The sequence below is a fragment of the Mesoplodon bidens genome (assembly GCF_964165515.1).
Source record: "Mesoplodon bidens genome assembly, chromosome: 17".
In the NCBI taxonomy this organism is placed as follows: Eukaryota; Metazoa; Chordata; class Mammalia; order Artiodactyla; family Ziphiidae; genus Mesoplodon; species Mesoplodon bidens.
Window position 1 is genome coordinate 51,950,793 of NC_138174.1, and position 14,661 is coordinate 51,965,453.

The following is a 14,661-nucleotide window of genomic DNA, read 5'->3' on the forward strand; positions in this document are numbered from 1 at the left end:
GACCAATCGTTCCAGGATTGTTTGTTGAAAAGGCAATTATTTCCTCCATTCAACTGTTTTTGCACCTTGTTAAAAATCAGCTGGGCACACTCATGTGGGTCTACTTCTGTGATCTCTGTCTATCCCTCCCATCAAGAACACAGCCCTGATTACTATAGTTATGTCTTGAAATTGGATAATTTCACCCACTGATTCTCCTTTTAAAAAAATCATTATAGTTATTCTAGTTCTTTTTGGCCTTTCCACAGAAATTTTTGTATGATCTTGTATCTACCAAAAAGAAAATTACTTATGTGAAACCTGTGTATCAGTTTGGGGAGAAGTGACACATTTACTACATTGGGTTTTCCGACCCATGAGTCTCTCCATTTACTTAGGTCTCCTTTTCTTTTTTTTCTAATCAGCATTTTGTAGTTTTCAGCATACAAGTCCTGTACACAGTTTGTTAGATTTACACCCAAGTATGTCACTTTTTCGCTTATTATAATTGGCACTGTATTTTTAATTTCAGCCTCCAGGTGTTCAAAGCTAGTACATAGAAATGCAATTGATTTTTCTATGTTTATAGGTTGCAGTACGCCATAGTTAGAACTGCGCACAAGAAGGCCCTAATTGTTCACATTTGGAACGTTCCCAGGTCCAAGTGGGTAAGGGCAGTCACAGGTAGGTTACATACATAGCACAGTAAAAATCTTGGGACATTGAATCTGGACATTAGGTCTGAGTGGCGTGGCTTATGGCTTTATGTGGTAAGTTGTGCTGAGGTGCTCTTGTGGCAGATAAAAGGGAGTTATTGGGGTGGGGGGGCAATGTAACTTGCTCAGGTTGCTATCATCATCCCTTCCTTAAGTGGTTCCCCATGAGAAACACAAGCAGGACCTTGAATAGATGTGCCCTGGATATATGCTTTTCTATGAAATTTTCATGTCTTTTGATGCTCCATAAAGCTTATCAGTTGAGGAGAAAAATAAAAATAAAAAAGCACTACTTGCTTCCAGGCTGCTTCAGTCAGAATTTTCACAAATGCAGGACTAAATCTATAATCCATCCTCCTCTTCCCATCCTTGGCACCTTATATGGCTCTATTCTTTTGTGAGCACTCCCAATCTAGGGATTCTCTCCTTTTTCACTGGAGACCTTGACAAAACAAAATTTAAAAGACCTTATTCCTTTTAGGTTGACCAAAAAATGGTTGGTTAGGATTATATTACATTTTTAGTATATGCAGTTTTCATCCATTTACTATTATAAATATGACGTATGTGAGGGCTGTCATGACTAATAATCAGCTCAGTATTCAATATTTTTGTCAAGAGTTACCTGTTTGGTTTTTATGTAAATTCTTACCTCATTCAGACATGACAATTGTTAAATGCCAGAGATCTTCCTTTTTATCATTCTTTAATTTCTGTTAACTCTGAATATCAACTTGATAAGAAAAAAATAAAATATGAAGTTGGCATATTATCCAGTTATTTATCCCCAAAAGAAACCCTAAACAACAAATACTGCATTAAACTTAGTACAAATTTGAAAGCTATCCAACTACAAACTTGCAGATGGCTATAACTTCTAAGTATTTCTTCCTAACACTGACTTCTAATAAAACATACAGGATTGTCTACAAAGTTTTAAATCACAGATGTTATTTTTTTTTAAAAATAGGTTGGTAATGTCCCTGAAAATTCTGATTTAAATGATATCTTAGGGACAAATATCATTTTAAGATTAAAAAATGGTTCAAAATGTGAAAGACTTTAAAGGCTTACTTTTTTGTGTGTAATTTGTACTATATATAGGTATGTATCTATCTATATATATATAATTCTTTTTAATAATTTTACCAAGTATCATTATTTATTAACCAAAGTCCTCTATTTTAAGCCAGAGACTTCTACTATTTCATAACCAGATCTCTTTAACTAGATTTTTATCAACTTATATACTGAGATTATAATGTATTTTCTTGTAGAAGCAGTGGAAGACAGGTTATTACCAAACTTATTTAACCCACGTTATAGATGATGGAAGGGATATCTGCAATGAAAAACAAACAAAAACAAATATTGCAATATTTATCATTCAATAAAAATAAATATGAAATGAACATGCTGAATGCTGGAAAAGTATATCAAATTAGATCAGGAGAAGAAATGTTCAGATGAAAACTGAAAATTATGGAGGCAAGTTCCAAAAACTTTCATTGGCCTTGGAAGTTGACAGTATAAGCACTTTATGTTTCTACTTGTGCAGTGCCCGAGGGCTGCAAGTTTTCCTTTCTATTCTATATTACTATAATTGATGCAAAATGCAAGACAATTTTAAAAAGTTAACAACTGCTTTTAGTAAGACTATTTTATTTAAAAAATTTTCAAAATATAAAAATAATAAACATTATGGATATTTAACAAACAAAACAACATAATTCAACTATAAATAATAAAAATGTTGACAACCTCACATAAACACGTAATACTATAAACATTCTAAGCATACAAGAGTAGTTTTCTAGTTCAAGTTTTACCATTTTCAGTTCAAGTTTTATTATCACTTTAAAAAATAAACAAAAAAAGCTGCTACAGCTTAACCAATTAGTTTCGCTCCACTCAAAGAGCAGGGAATTTTTCCCCCATGCCAACACACATTCATGAAATGGGATACTTATGGGCACAGGTATTAAAAACTGGAACAATCCAGTCTCCAGACAAGAAAGAACTCCTTTGGTGTTTTTCGGTTCAACAATCCACAGAAATTGAGTTAGACTAAACTACTATTAAAGGAAATCTTGTGCCAGACATGTTGTGAAGTAACATCATACCCAAAACAGGTTCAGGATTCTGAGAATCAAAAGTAAACATCTATGAATGCTTTGCTGATACTTAAAAATTGTATCTTAAGAACATTCACTAAGGTGCTGGAATGAAGTCTTGCAGATGTAGAAAACAATCTGCACATCAACACAAAACTTGTACAATGTAAATAATACATCTCTTTAGAACTCATCAAATGTTTTATAAATATTTAAGAATTACCCTGCCTCCTGTTGAGTAAAAGACAGATGGGAATTTAAAGCAGAATAGGATTACACCATATTTTAGGACTAGAAAAGTTTTCCATTTGAAATCTGGGAAAACTGAGCCATGCTGAATGTATCATTTTCTTTATTCTAGTCATATTAACACACCACTCCTTTTCTCAAAAGAGCTAATGAAAAACTGAAGAAACTTTTCTTTGGGGGAAGCTGGACACAAATTAGTATAATGGCATTCTCCATCTTATCTTTAAATTATGGGATGTTTCTAATTGGCTGGGATCTTTACCCGACTCACCGCAGACCACTTTTATAATTATGCTACTAGATTAGATTAAGTTATAAGCAATCATAGATTTAAGCCTAGTAAAGTCTAGATAACAGGTTGAAAAATGATATTGAAAGGTTTTGTAGCACCAATGACTTTTTCCTAAGACACTTGAGGGGCTGCATCACTTTAAAGTATTATTTATCTTGTAAACAAGACCAAAAATATTCAATTGATCTGTATTTTGCGCACAAATATTTATAAACTCTATTAAAAAAAAACAAATATAGCATGACTAGGGCAGCTGATAGTGTAAAATCTAAGTATATTGAAAAATATAAAGATATATAAAAGGCTTCCATAATGCAATCATGCAGACGTAAACTGCTTCACTCAGTTACACAAAAGTGATTCTGTACAGTTATCTACACATAGCTCCATAAGAATCCTCTTCAGGAAAATGAAATAATGAAAATCCCTATTTTTAATTAATAAACATATGGGAACTCAAATATGTACCTGATCTACCAGATCGCACAGCAATTTTCAAAAAGTACAATGATCTCAATGAGAATTCAATCATCTCGACTTCTGATTCCCAATGGCATGTTCAATTTATTTTGTTTCTAATTTAAAAGCAAGCGGGGGGGGGGGGAGATGACAAAATAAAATTGAGAGTGGTGGGATATGATCCACATCTATTAACCAACCAAAACTGTTAACAGCAAGTATGGTCCCTTCAGAGAATGTTTTTGGGTTTTTAGCCCAGCAGGTTAGAACTATTCTATTACACAGGCAGAGAATCTTTCCTTAAAAAGAAAAAACTACTGAACTAATCTGGGAAAATATTTGTGAACTCCCAGCAGCTATATGTTTGTTCGCAAATGTGAACTAAAAGAGAAGTCCAATTTTTAAAATGCCCTGTAGGCTATAAGGTCATAATTATGTTAAGAAGACCTTCCTTTAAACTAAGCCTACATTAACCATGCTGTCTCCAACTAACATGGATCAAAATAGATAACTTATATTATGTCTGACAGGTTCATTCTTTTTTTCATGAAGACAAATGCAATGCATACTCAAGAAAAAGTGCTTGCAGAATAGTTAACTTTGCACAAAAAGGTGAAAACATGAGCATGGCTGAATGGAACTAAAAAAAAAAAAACAAAACAAGGGAGAAAAGAATCAAGTATAATTTGGACTTTTGTAATAAGAGTTGCTATCAAGTGTAACTTCCGACTTCTCAAATGCTAATGAGAATCTATGAAGGAATACTAAGAAATTAATTTTCTGAAAACTTTATGGTGCCCATTATGAAAAGGTATTTTGGGTGAATATTAGAATAAAATTTAATCATGCTCTCTATAAATAATTCCAAGCCATATTGCTTATAAACAAATAGTATGGACATACACCTTTTAAGGCAGGAAAACTATAGTTTTAACAATGCTAGACACACAACACTATTTCCCCTTGCTTTTAAAATTGTCTTTGATATCTTGGTTGCAACTGAGGAAAATAAGGAAAAACTGTGTAAATTTGACATTTAATAGATATTTCTCAATATTTATAATCCACAGATCATTTTATACTACTTGAAAAGAAAATTATTTTCCTTGTTTATTTTGAAGAGTTAAGAATTTTAAAAAAATTATTTGGGTAAGTGGCCTTGGCAGTGACTTCAATAGGTATATTTAGAAGAAACAGGCAAGTTATCACCATGTGAAAAAAGTATTTTACTAATTGTTCAAAATTATTTTAAGTGACTATCCTAACTCCAGAAATGTATCCTAAAAACCCAGGAAAATTAAAGCCAAACCAAGGTTTAACTTTTTAATCATTTTCATCATTCTAAATTGTTCATGCTAATGAACATAGTATCATGGCTTTACAGACTTCCTAGACACAATTTCAATTTGGCTGAGACTGAAAACTTATCTCAGGTTAGGAAAACCAAGAGGATTTTCTTTTTTTCCCTCCTTAGACTGTTTAAAAATAAATGGCTATAAAGGGGAGAAAACATTTAAGAATAAGGTCAGACAAAGCACACAATCAGATTTACTTCTGGACTCAGATGTACCCTAAAAGAACTGTAAAGATAAAATGCTAATTATGGTACATGTAAACATCTATTCAAAATGATAAAGGGCAAACATAAAACGATAGTATCATATTATTATAACAGTCGTCTCCAGACAGGAACAGGTCTTGCTGTTGTAGTCACAAAGCTAAATTCAGGCAATGATGATATCTCTCTGCTGGAAAAAGAGAAGACTATTAAAAAAAACTGTGAAAACAGTAAATAAATCTAAAAACTGAACCATACCATACACTGACCTCCAATTTTTTTAAACATTAAATAAAATCTGAGAAAGGAATCAAAATGAAAGTTGCAGACAAATTTCACAAAGATCAGCCTTGGGTTAAAATGATTTAACAAAACTTCTCTGTATCATGCTTCACTGAAACATTAAGCTGCAAAGATCACAGCTCTGCAACATGGTTACGATCTAAAATTTTTGATTAGGAAATGTCATAACTGACCACATAGTAAATTTTTATCAGTGTGGGTTGGCAAAGTACTAATTTTAAGAAATCACGAGCAAATTCCAAAATATTGATATAAAATAAAAGCAAGAACAATTGTCTTAAGTTTCCCAAGGACTTCATTTCCTTAAACTCCATGTGATAACCATTTCATTCTTCAATCACACTATATGACATAAAATACTATTCTAAGCATAATGATTAACAACAAAAGTAAATAAAAAGGAACATATCAAAATGAGACACTGTTTCGTATACAAAGGAAGACTAACTTGGATGATTGGGAAGATGAGAGGATGGATGAAGTAAAGTGACAGGGAGGGAGGGATGAGGAAGAAGCAAATATAATAAATTGATACAAAAAAGTAAAATAAAAATGCTTTTAATTATACTAAGTAATGAGTACATAATACTGATAAACTGCAAGAAAGTTATTAACCAAATTAGGAATTTTTCTACTAAACAAGTACGAAATTTTTCTTTGAACAAGTTTTCATTAGAAATTACTGAGTATGTCAGTCATGTTCACCAAGGTTTCTTCCTTTCTTAGGTCTTTTAGATAGCTATTTTGGAAGATAATCTGCTGTCATCTGATACGTATACAATGATCAGAGAGAAAAAATCTACTCTTCTCTAAAAGCCTGTATGCTGTATACATACCTCGGAGCAACTAGCCAGTTCAAGAAGTTAACAAGAACAAGGTAGTTCCTGAGATCTGGGAAAAGGAAATTTTCTTTCTGCCTTACAAATACTGTATGCTGACGATTTATTCCTAGATTAAATTTCTGCTTTAATTATAGGGTTTTGGAAGAATGAGAAAAGCCCTGCGAAAGACCAAAAGGTGAACTAACCTAATAAGCCAGAATTTTATGCAGGACATTTTTGTTTTAAAAGGCTAAAAGACTTCTTGTAAGGGAAGAAAGAAGAAAATCTTACAAATATTTACATAAATTCTGGAAGGACTAAAACTGAGTTTCTATAATTAGTTCACACTATAGGTAAGGGAAAAAAGAAAGAAAATATAGACTGATAAAGTTTGTGTAATATTCTACAATAGCCATTGATATTTCAACATACCAAACAAGCAACTGTTTGCCTTCTTTTTGTAACCCTTAGAGCCAGTGATTAGTGTTCCAAGTAAGACTGAAAATACAGTCCCCATAAAACAGTTCTAGTAACAAGAAATTTCCTTCAATTAAGCTCAGCCATATTTTCTACAGGCAATCAGCTAAAACAGTGAAGTCTTATCTTTATAGTAAAACTACTGTTTGATACATTTGATCATATTACAGAATAAAACAAGAGCTATGGAATACTCTCCCATTCATGCAACATGATTTCATTAAATGCTTGAGTACTGGTTAAATACTAAAATTAATTTTTAAATGTTACAATTATCCAATAACAGTTAAAGCAACACTGCTTACATAGAGACATAAAATATTGAGTGAAATATGTAAAATGACAACTCAACCATCCCTTGAGGTAATCCTAATCAATCTTTTAAACCAATGGTATATAATTTCCTTCAATTTTTTCCTGGAAAAAGTAGCTACCTACATCTCAATCCCTTTTTCACTCCCACCTCAGCCCAGATCTATACTACAGCAAAGAACTTGTTAGAACTGCAAAATTTAAAAGCGTGTATCGAGTTTTAGGTAGCATACTGTAATAAGAAAGAGTTTTAAACTTTAAGTTTGGAAGTGAAAGGAAAAGTTACAAGCAAGAAGAAAAAGTGTGAATACAGAAGTTAATCTACACTTCCTAGGTTAAAAGGAATTCGGGTAGCAAAGGCAAACATTTGGGAACACTATATACAAAACTGTACCAAGACACACTGTATGAATTATCATAACCAAATCTAAGTTGTTTCCACTGATAAGATGATAGAAACAGCAACAGCAACAACAGGTAGGGAGAATTGATATAGATATGTTAAATTGTTTTAGATCAAACACTAATATACTACCAGGGAAACTAAAGATGTGAAACGGACCTTAGAGATCATCTAGTCCAACCCCTTTCATTTTACAGACAAGGAAACAACCCTGGATAAGTTAAGAGACTTGTCTAAGGCCAGAGTCAAGTTACAGAGCTAGGGACCAAAAGCTAAATCTCTTAACCCTTGTCCAGTACTCTACACTAGCTCATCTTCAGATATAAAAAATTAATGGGATGGACTAGATTAGTGGCTCTTGACATTTCTATTCCTACACACTGATAGAAACCAAAAGGCGATTTTACTCCTGAATGGACATTTAATACTCCAAAATTTTAATAGCCTACTAATTGTTATGGAAATTCCACTAAGACTACGTGTATATTCCTCCATCAGTATTTGTAACCCCCACTGGTGCAATACTTAACAGTATCAATTGTTTACTAAGACGGTCCCAATGACTGAGAAGACCTTCAAGAGAGATTTTTAGAAAATTGATAAGAATTAACAAGGGAGGTAATTGTCACTCCATTGTTGGAGATTTAAATATGCATTCATCCATTAATTCATCCAACAAACAACTGAATGCCCACTATGAGCCAGGCTTTATGATAATCACTAGAGATAAAAAGATGAATAAGACATGGTCCCCTTCCTAGAGGAGCTTGTAATCTAGTGGGGAAGACAGACATATAAACCAGATAAATTATATTACAACATAAGTACTGTAACAGAGATATGAACAAAGTGCTGTGTTAAAAGGGATGGTTAAGGTATGAACTGGCTAATGACCAAGAAGTCTACTAATTTTGTGTAACAACTACCACATTTATTGTGAACACAATCTCATTCCCAATCAATAATTAGGAAGGAGGTAGCAATGTAGAGGTTTAAAAAAAAGTTGGCACTGAAATCAGAATGCCTGCAATTCAAATTTAGTCCTTCTACTTACTAGCTGTCACTTTGGCCAAGTCATTCCATCTCTATTAGCCTAAGTTTCCTTATCTGTAAAATGGGAATTAACAACTACTTCAAAGGGATATCTTAAGTTTTAAATGAGAACACATGAAAGTACATGTAGAGTACTATTATTTATAAACATACGCATTAATGTGAAAAAATCCAATAGCAATTTCACACTATGTAATATTTATAATTAAAATCATATTAATGATAATAAAAATATAATTATGGACCTAATGAATGTTGCTAATATTTAATCCCCATACTGCAGGACCCTATCAAAACATACTTGTCTTCTGATTCATTCAAAGCAACATGGTGTAAAACATTTTAATTTTAGGTTACTACAGAATTTAAGATTAGGGAAAGTGATTAGCTATTTATGGGTTTAAATAAATAGTATGTGATTTCAGTTACATTATAAGGGAATTTTACAATAATTGCAAAACATCATGCTAAAATTTACTAATCATATTATAAAGCCAAAAATCAGCATGGAGATTTAACTGGCCTTTGCAAGATTTTCTTTCTTTATAATACCTGTTTGGTGTAAAGAGAAGAAACGTGAGCCTCTGCCAATTTGGCATCTTTCACGACTACTAAAAAGAAAAGAAAACAAACTTACCTAATGAATCAGAATAGCACATAGTCAACATACAAGAGACTACATCAAAATATATCACAGCTCTAAGTAGAGTAAAGAAGTTTCAAGTAAAGTCACTATTTTGACAAAAGAAATCTGATAGTGAAATTTTAAATATAAACATGTGCATCAACTGCAAGCCAAAACATTCCTGTGAAATACTATTACCATCAAGAATATATATACAACTTTAACCCTAAGTGTGGGAAGAAAAGAAAAAGAGGAACAGCATCCACTAGCTACTCCACTAGCAAAAGACTATGGTGGTGAAATTACAGTCTGTGATTGTGAGGACCCCAGTATGGGAAGAAAGTAATTTTTTTATGTGACTTTTAATATAATCACTATATTCTCAGGAGGGGTAGAAACACTTGCAACCAAAAGGATAAACTGTAAAAGATAAATATGTAATCTTCCACCCTCCATTCTACAAAGAATGCATTTATTTCCTGGAAACTGCTGTATCAACTTTCAATGATCATGTTCACTTGTCAGAGAAGGCCACTTAAAAATCACAATATTGTTGCAAATGTCAAAGATTTTTTATACAAGTATAGGAAATGCACACTTAAAATATCAGACTGGAACACTTACCAAACAGTGTTTTCCTAAAGTAGTATCTATAGTACATTTCTTTATTCATATATCTTCAAATGGTCAAGTTTTCTTTCATACATCCAAAATGTAATGTGATGTTTTCTTATTCACCAAATGTTAGCTCTACTTGAAGTCTGGTTCCAAACTAATCAGCCTGCTTTTAATTTAAGACATCTGTTGAAAGTTTATAGGATCAAACCAAACTGAAGTGGTATAAATTTTAAACAATGGATTGAACATTATTGTAAAGGTACTGGTAACCATTATTATTAAGAATAAGTTAGTGATTATAGCTCCTTTTGTGATTATTGGGGGGAAGGGTAGATCACCATCTGGAATGGTCTATTTATTTTAACTTTTTTTTCTTTTCTTTTTTTTTTTTCTTTTTTTAAATCAAGGAACATTGTCTTTTTTTTTTTGTCATTGCTTTTTTTCTTTTCTTTTCTTTTCAAGAGACCATTCCACTTTATTTTTAACATCTGAATGCATAAGGACTCAAATGCAAAGCAGTCATACACCGTTATCATTAAAACCCATATGGTAAAATACATACACAAGTCCAACAAAAGGCTAATACATAGTAAAGCCTAAGCATACTACTATGTAATATTATGAATACATAACTTGGAGACTTTAGTTAGAGTACTATGTTACCTACTCATTTTTGAAAACATTCATTAAGATTTTAAATGCAAATTCATTCCTTATTTGGAGTAAAACAAAATCCTCTAAGTTATAACAAGTATTGGTCATTAAGTCTTCAGACCTATTCATTAAATTACAAAGAACCCAAAGAATTCTGTAATGTTCAGTAGAAGTATGTAATAAAAACATTGCATATGTTTCTAGTGTGATGTCTTTACCAATTGTTTACTGAAATAAAACTCAAACATCAATCTTTCAAAATACAGGATTCAGAAGGTAGTTTTCTTCTCTTTTGTCTATTTGTGAAATCCATCTTCATCACATTTTACCAAAAATTGTTTTTACAAATATGTAAAAGTACATTAGATAATACTAATGAAACACAGGTAGAGTTCTATCATATGCAGATCAATGATCAGCCAAATCATCTTCTCCAAGAGCGAGATTCATTGTCCTCTTCTTCTTCATCATCATCTTGAAGTAATGAGTCATCCACCAAAGACTCTTCCTGAAACTTTAGGTTAAAATGCATTTAGGAATTTACCCAAAAAAAAAAAAAAAAAAAAAGAAAAGAAAAAAGGTGACACTTTTAAACACTGATTACTCTCAACAGAGTCGAATACAAAAGGTATTTCTATAGCTAGAACATTCAAGAAACAAAGAAAAGCAATCTTCAATGGTTTCTCAATACTATCTATTCTATTGCTTGCATCAAATAGACACTAAAAAAATATCAAAGTAAGCCTTTGTACATGCCGTTTCTCCTGCCTCTCTTTATCAAATTATGCCATCTTCTATACCTACAAAACATTGCTCCACACCTTTTTTTTGTTTTAAAGAAAACATCAATAAGTCTTCTCTGACACTAAATCAACCAAAAACTTGAATAAAGTTTATCAATATTTATATTTCTTTTCTGCTGTATGTAACAAACATTTTCTTTTATAGCATTCTTTTCTTTTCCCCATTCCCTTCATAAAAGCTTCTCAGTCTACTTTTCAAACTTTTCAAAATACCTAATACCAGGAGCTCTCCTGCTTTTCTCCCCATTCAATTCAAACTCATGGAAGGACAAAGGTATAATCTAAAATATAAAATGACAAATCATGTATATGAGTTTCAAAATACACATTTTATTCTTGCATTTGACTATGGATATGTATAACAGCCTTGAATGCTCTTCAAACAAAATGAAGTGCCATTATGAAAATCTAACCAATGTAAAACATGGAACCATTTAGTTTCCCCACCTTACCTTTCATTCCTTAACTTCCTCAACTTTTTCCTTCAGCTTATTTCATGATTAAACAAAACAGAGCTGCTTATCTTTAGGTTTTTGGTTTCAAAGGGCTCTCCACTTCACTGTTCTTCATGCTCTAACCTCTCAGCCATCAAACTACCTGCTGTTACCCAAGGAAAAAATATACACTTCCACACCTATACCTCTGCCATTTAAAATGCCTCTCTCAACTATACTCCCAGTCCCAGCTCTTGGTTATGAAAAGTTTTTTTTATCGCTCAGGGTTCAGCTCCACTGCCACCACCTCCTTCAAGATTCTTCTGGAAAGAAACAATCACTCCTTCTTCTGGGTTCCCACAGCATATTGTTCAAATCTTTATTTACCATATCAGTCTGCCTTTTATTATAATTAGTTTCTTATGTGTCTGTCACCACCCCCTCTTCCATATTATAAGCTCCTTGATAACAGGGACCGTGTCTTATTCATTTTTGTGCCTATCACAGTATCTACCATATAGCAGGCATTCATTCTAATGAACTAAAATGATATGAATTAAAATGAAACCTGAAATGTTAATAAAGCAACTGAATAGAATATATACTCTAAAACTTAAAATATCACAAGATTTCCTGTGGATAAAAATCTAATGAATAATTAATGTTTTCTAAGAGTAAATGAAAACTGAATATATATATGATTTTCATATATTCTTTTTGGATTAGCAATCCACAGTTCTCATTAATACATAAAATTTAAAGTTGTCTGCATTTATCTGATATCCCCTGCCTGGAAGATGGCTCAGGAATAAAAGTTTTATGTTAAAATCACAGCCATAAAATCACATTTTATATAAAAACGTAAACATTTAAGGGTAAAAACAAGTGGAAAAAAAACATACTTCCTCTTCATCAGGTTCAACTTCTTCTGTTTCAACAGCTGAAATATTAGTTATTGGTTTATTCCAAGCCAGTTTTAGATCCTGCCCTTTGAAACGAGCTCCATGAACTGCAGCCTAAAACAATTAAGAACATTGGAATATAGAACATTAATAATTTGTGAAGAAAAAAATGAAATGTTATAGTACCTAATATTTAAATTAAATTAGCTAAACACAAGTGAAACACAGTTGTCTATTTTTGCTTTGTGGTTTACTTCTTTATTTACTGTTTATTATTGCAATTTATAATGTACTTTATATTGTTATTTACTTCTAAAATCAGCCTAGTGATTGTAAATTCCTTTACAAAAGAAAACAGGAACAATTTCTCATAATCGAGTAGAGCTATTTCACTACTGGCCAGTATCTGACTAGAAGAACTATGTCTCCATGTCTACAGTAAAAGGATAACTGCTACTCAAGGCAACAATCTCAAAGCACTTCAAGATTCTGGCTGTAGATCTTAATTCTTGTTAATTCACAAATGGCTTATATAATAACTAGAAACTAGAAACCTTTAACAAATATAAGAATAATTTTGCATGTGTATTTATTTTTAAATTACATCAAATAATCACAAAATACCATAAAATGTCTGATGTATCACTATTACAAAATATAAATGTCTCAATGAAGAAGAAAAAAACAAACAAAAACCCTGAATTTTTCTATTGAAAACTAAAGCACTTCCCTACAAAGCTTTCAGACCTGCATATGGTAAAACTGAGTAAACAGTCAAGTCTAAGTACTTGTTACATTAAATGGCTGGTTTAGAAAGAATGCTTTCAAATTAAAGTAATGTGAACTAACATAAATCAATGTTAGCAACATAACAAAATAACTCATAGTCACAAAAGATTTATAGCACAATCTCAAAGTACAGCATAATGTGAAATGTAGAAACAATTATATGTTCAATGACATTTGACTATGAGTTGCGTGATATTAAAGTCCCCAGTATAAATTTTAAACCTGCACATATAAATTTATGATAAATTTAAAATATTACATGCCTATTAAAATGCAGCTCAGGAGTTTTTAGTCCATGACCCCATCATGTCATATAACTAAAAAAATTTAAGTACTTATATATAATATTTAAGGCCAGAAACAAACTGTAATTTTTTTGAAGCTATAACTATTACATAAAAATATATTCCTGTAAGGAATTCCAACTGTCTCATGTAAAATGTCTACTCATAAAACTCATGTTTTCGGGGCTTCCCTGGTGGCGCAGTGGTTGAGAGCCTGCCTGCCGATGCAGGGGACACGGGTTCGTGCCCCAGTCCGGGAAGATGCCACATGCTGCGGAGCGGCTAGGCCCAGCTTGGCCCGTGAGCCATGACCGCTGAGCCTGTGCGTCCGGAGCCTGTGCTCCGCAACGGGAGAGGCCACACAGTGAGAGGTCCGCAAAAAAAAAAAAAAAAAACTCGTGTTTTCATCCAGCTAAAAAAGGCAAAAAATGTAGTGATGTTTTTTATAGTAAGTTCTTCAAACATTTCTTATGGGGACTTCCCTGGTGGTGCAGTGGTTAAGAATCCGCCTGACAATGCAGGGGACACGGGTTCGAGCCCTGGTCCGGGAAGAACCGATATGCCGCGGAGCAATGAAGCCCATGCGCCACAACTACTGAGCCTGTGCTCTAGAGCCCACGAGCCACAACTACTGAAGCCTGCGCGCCTAGAGCCGTGCTACGCAACAAGAGAAGCCACCATAATGATAAGCCTGTGCACCACAACAAAGAGTAGCCCCTGCTCGCCACAACTAGAGAGAGCCCGCGTGCAGCAATGATGACCCAACACAGCCATACATACATACATAAATTTATTTATTAAAAAAAAATTCTTATG

General features: G+C 32.7%; 1 protein-coding gene across 16 annotated transcripts in view; it reads right to left on the minus strand.

Annotated features, from left to right (window-relative positions):
- Nucleotides 1–2,337: 2,337 nt before the first annotated feature.
- RBM26 (RNA binding motif protein 26) overlaps nt 2,338–14,661 on the minus strand; it is an 84,934-nt gene continuing 72,610 nt past the window's right edge. For 7 of the 16 annotated variants that reach the window (XM_081215178.1, XM_081215177.1, XM_081215174.1 and 4 more), the window contains 4 exons: nt 12,773–12,886; nt 9,986–11,147; nt 9,289–9,347; nt 2,338–5,557 (listed from right to left, as the gene is read on the minus strand). In XM_081215178.1, the coding sequence (XP_081071304.1) occupies nt 11,058–11,147; nt 12,773–12,886 (204 nt within the window). In that variant the 3' untranslated portion in view covers nt 2,338–5,557; nt 9,289–9,347; nt 9,986–11,057. Of the gene's footprint in view, nt 5,558–9,288; nt 9,348–9,985; nt 11,148–11,170; nt 11,718–12,772; nt 12,887–14,661 lie in introns of those variants that run through there. The other 9 variants (XM_081215186.1, XM_081215176.1, XM_081215171.1 and 6 more) reach the window with 7 other exon arrangements.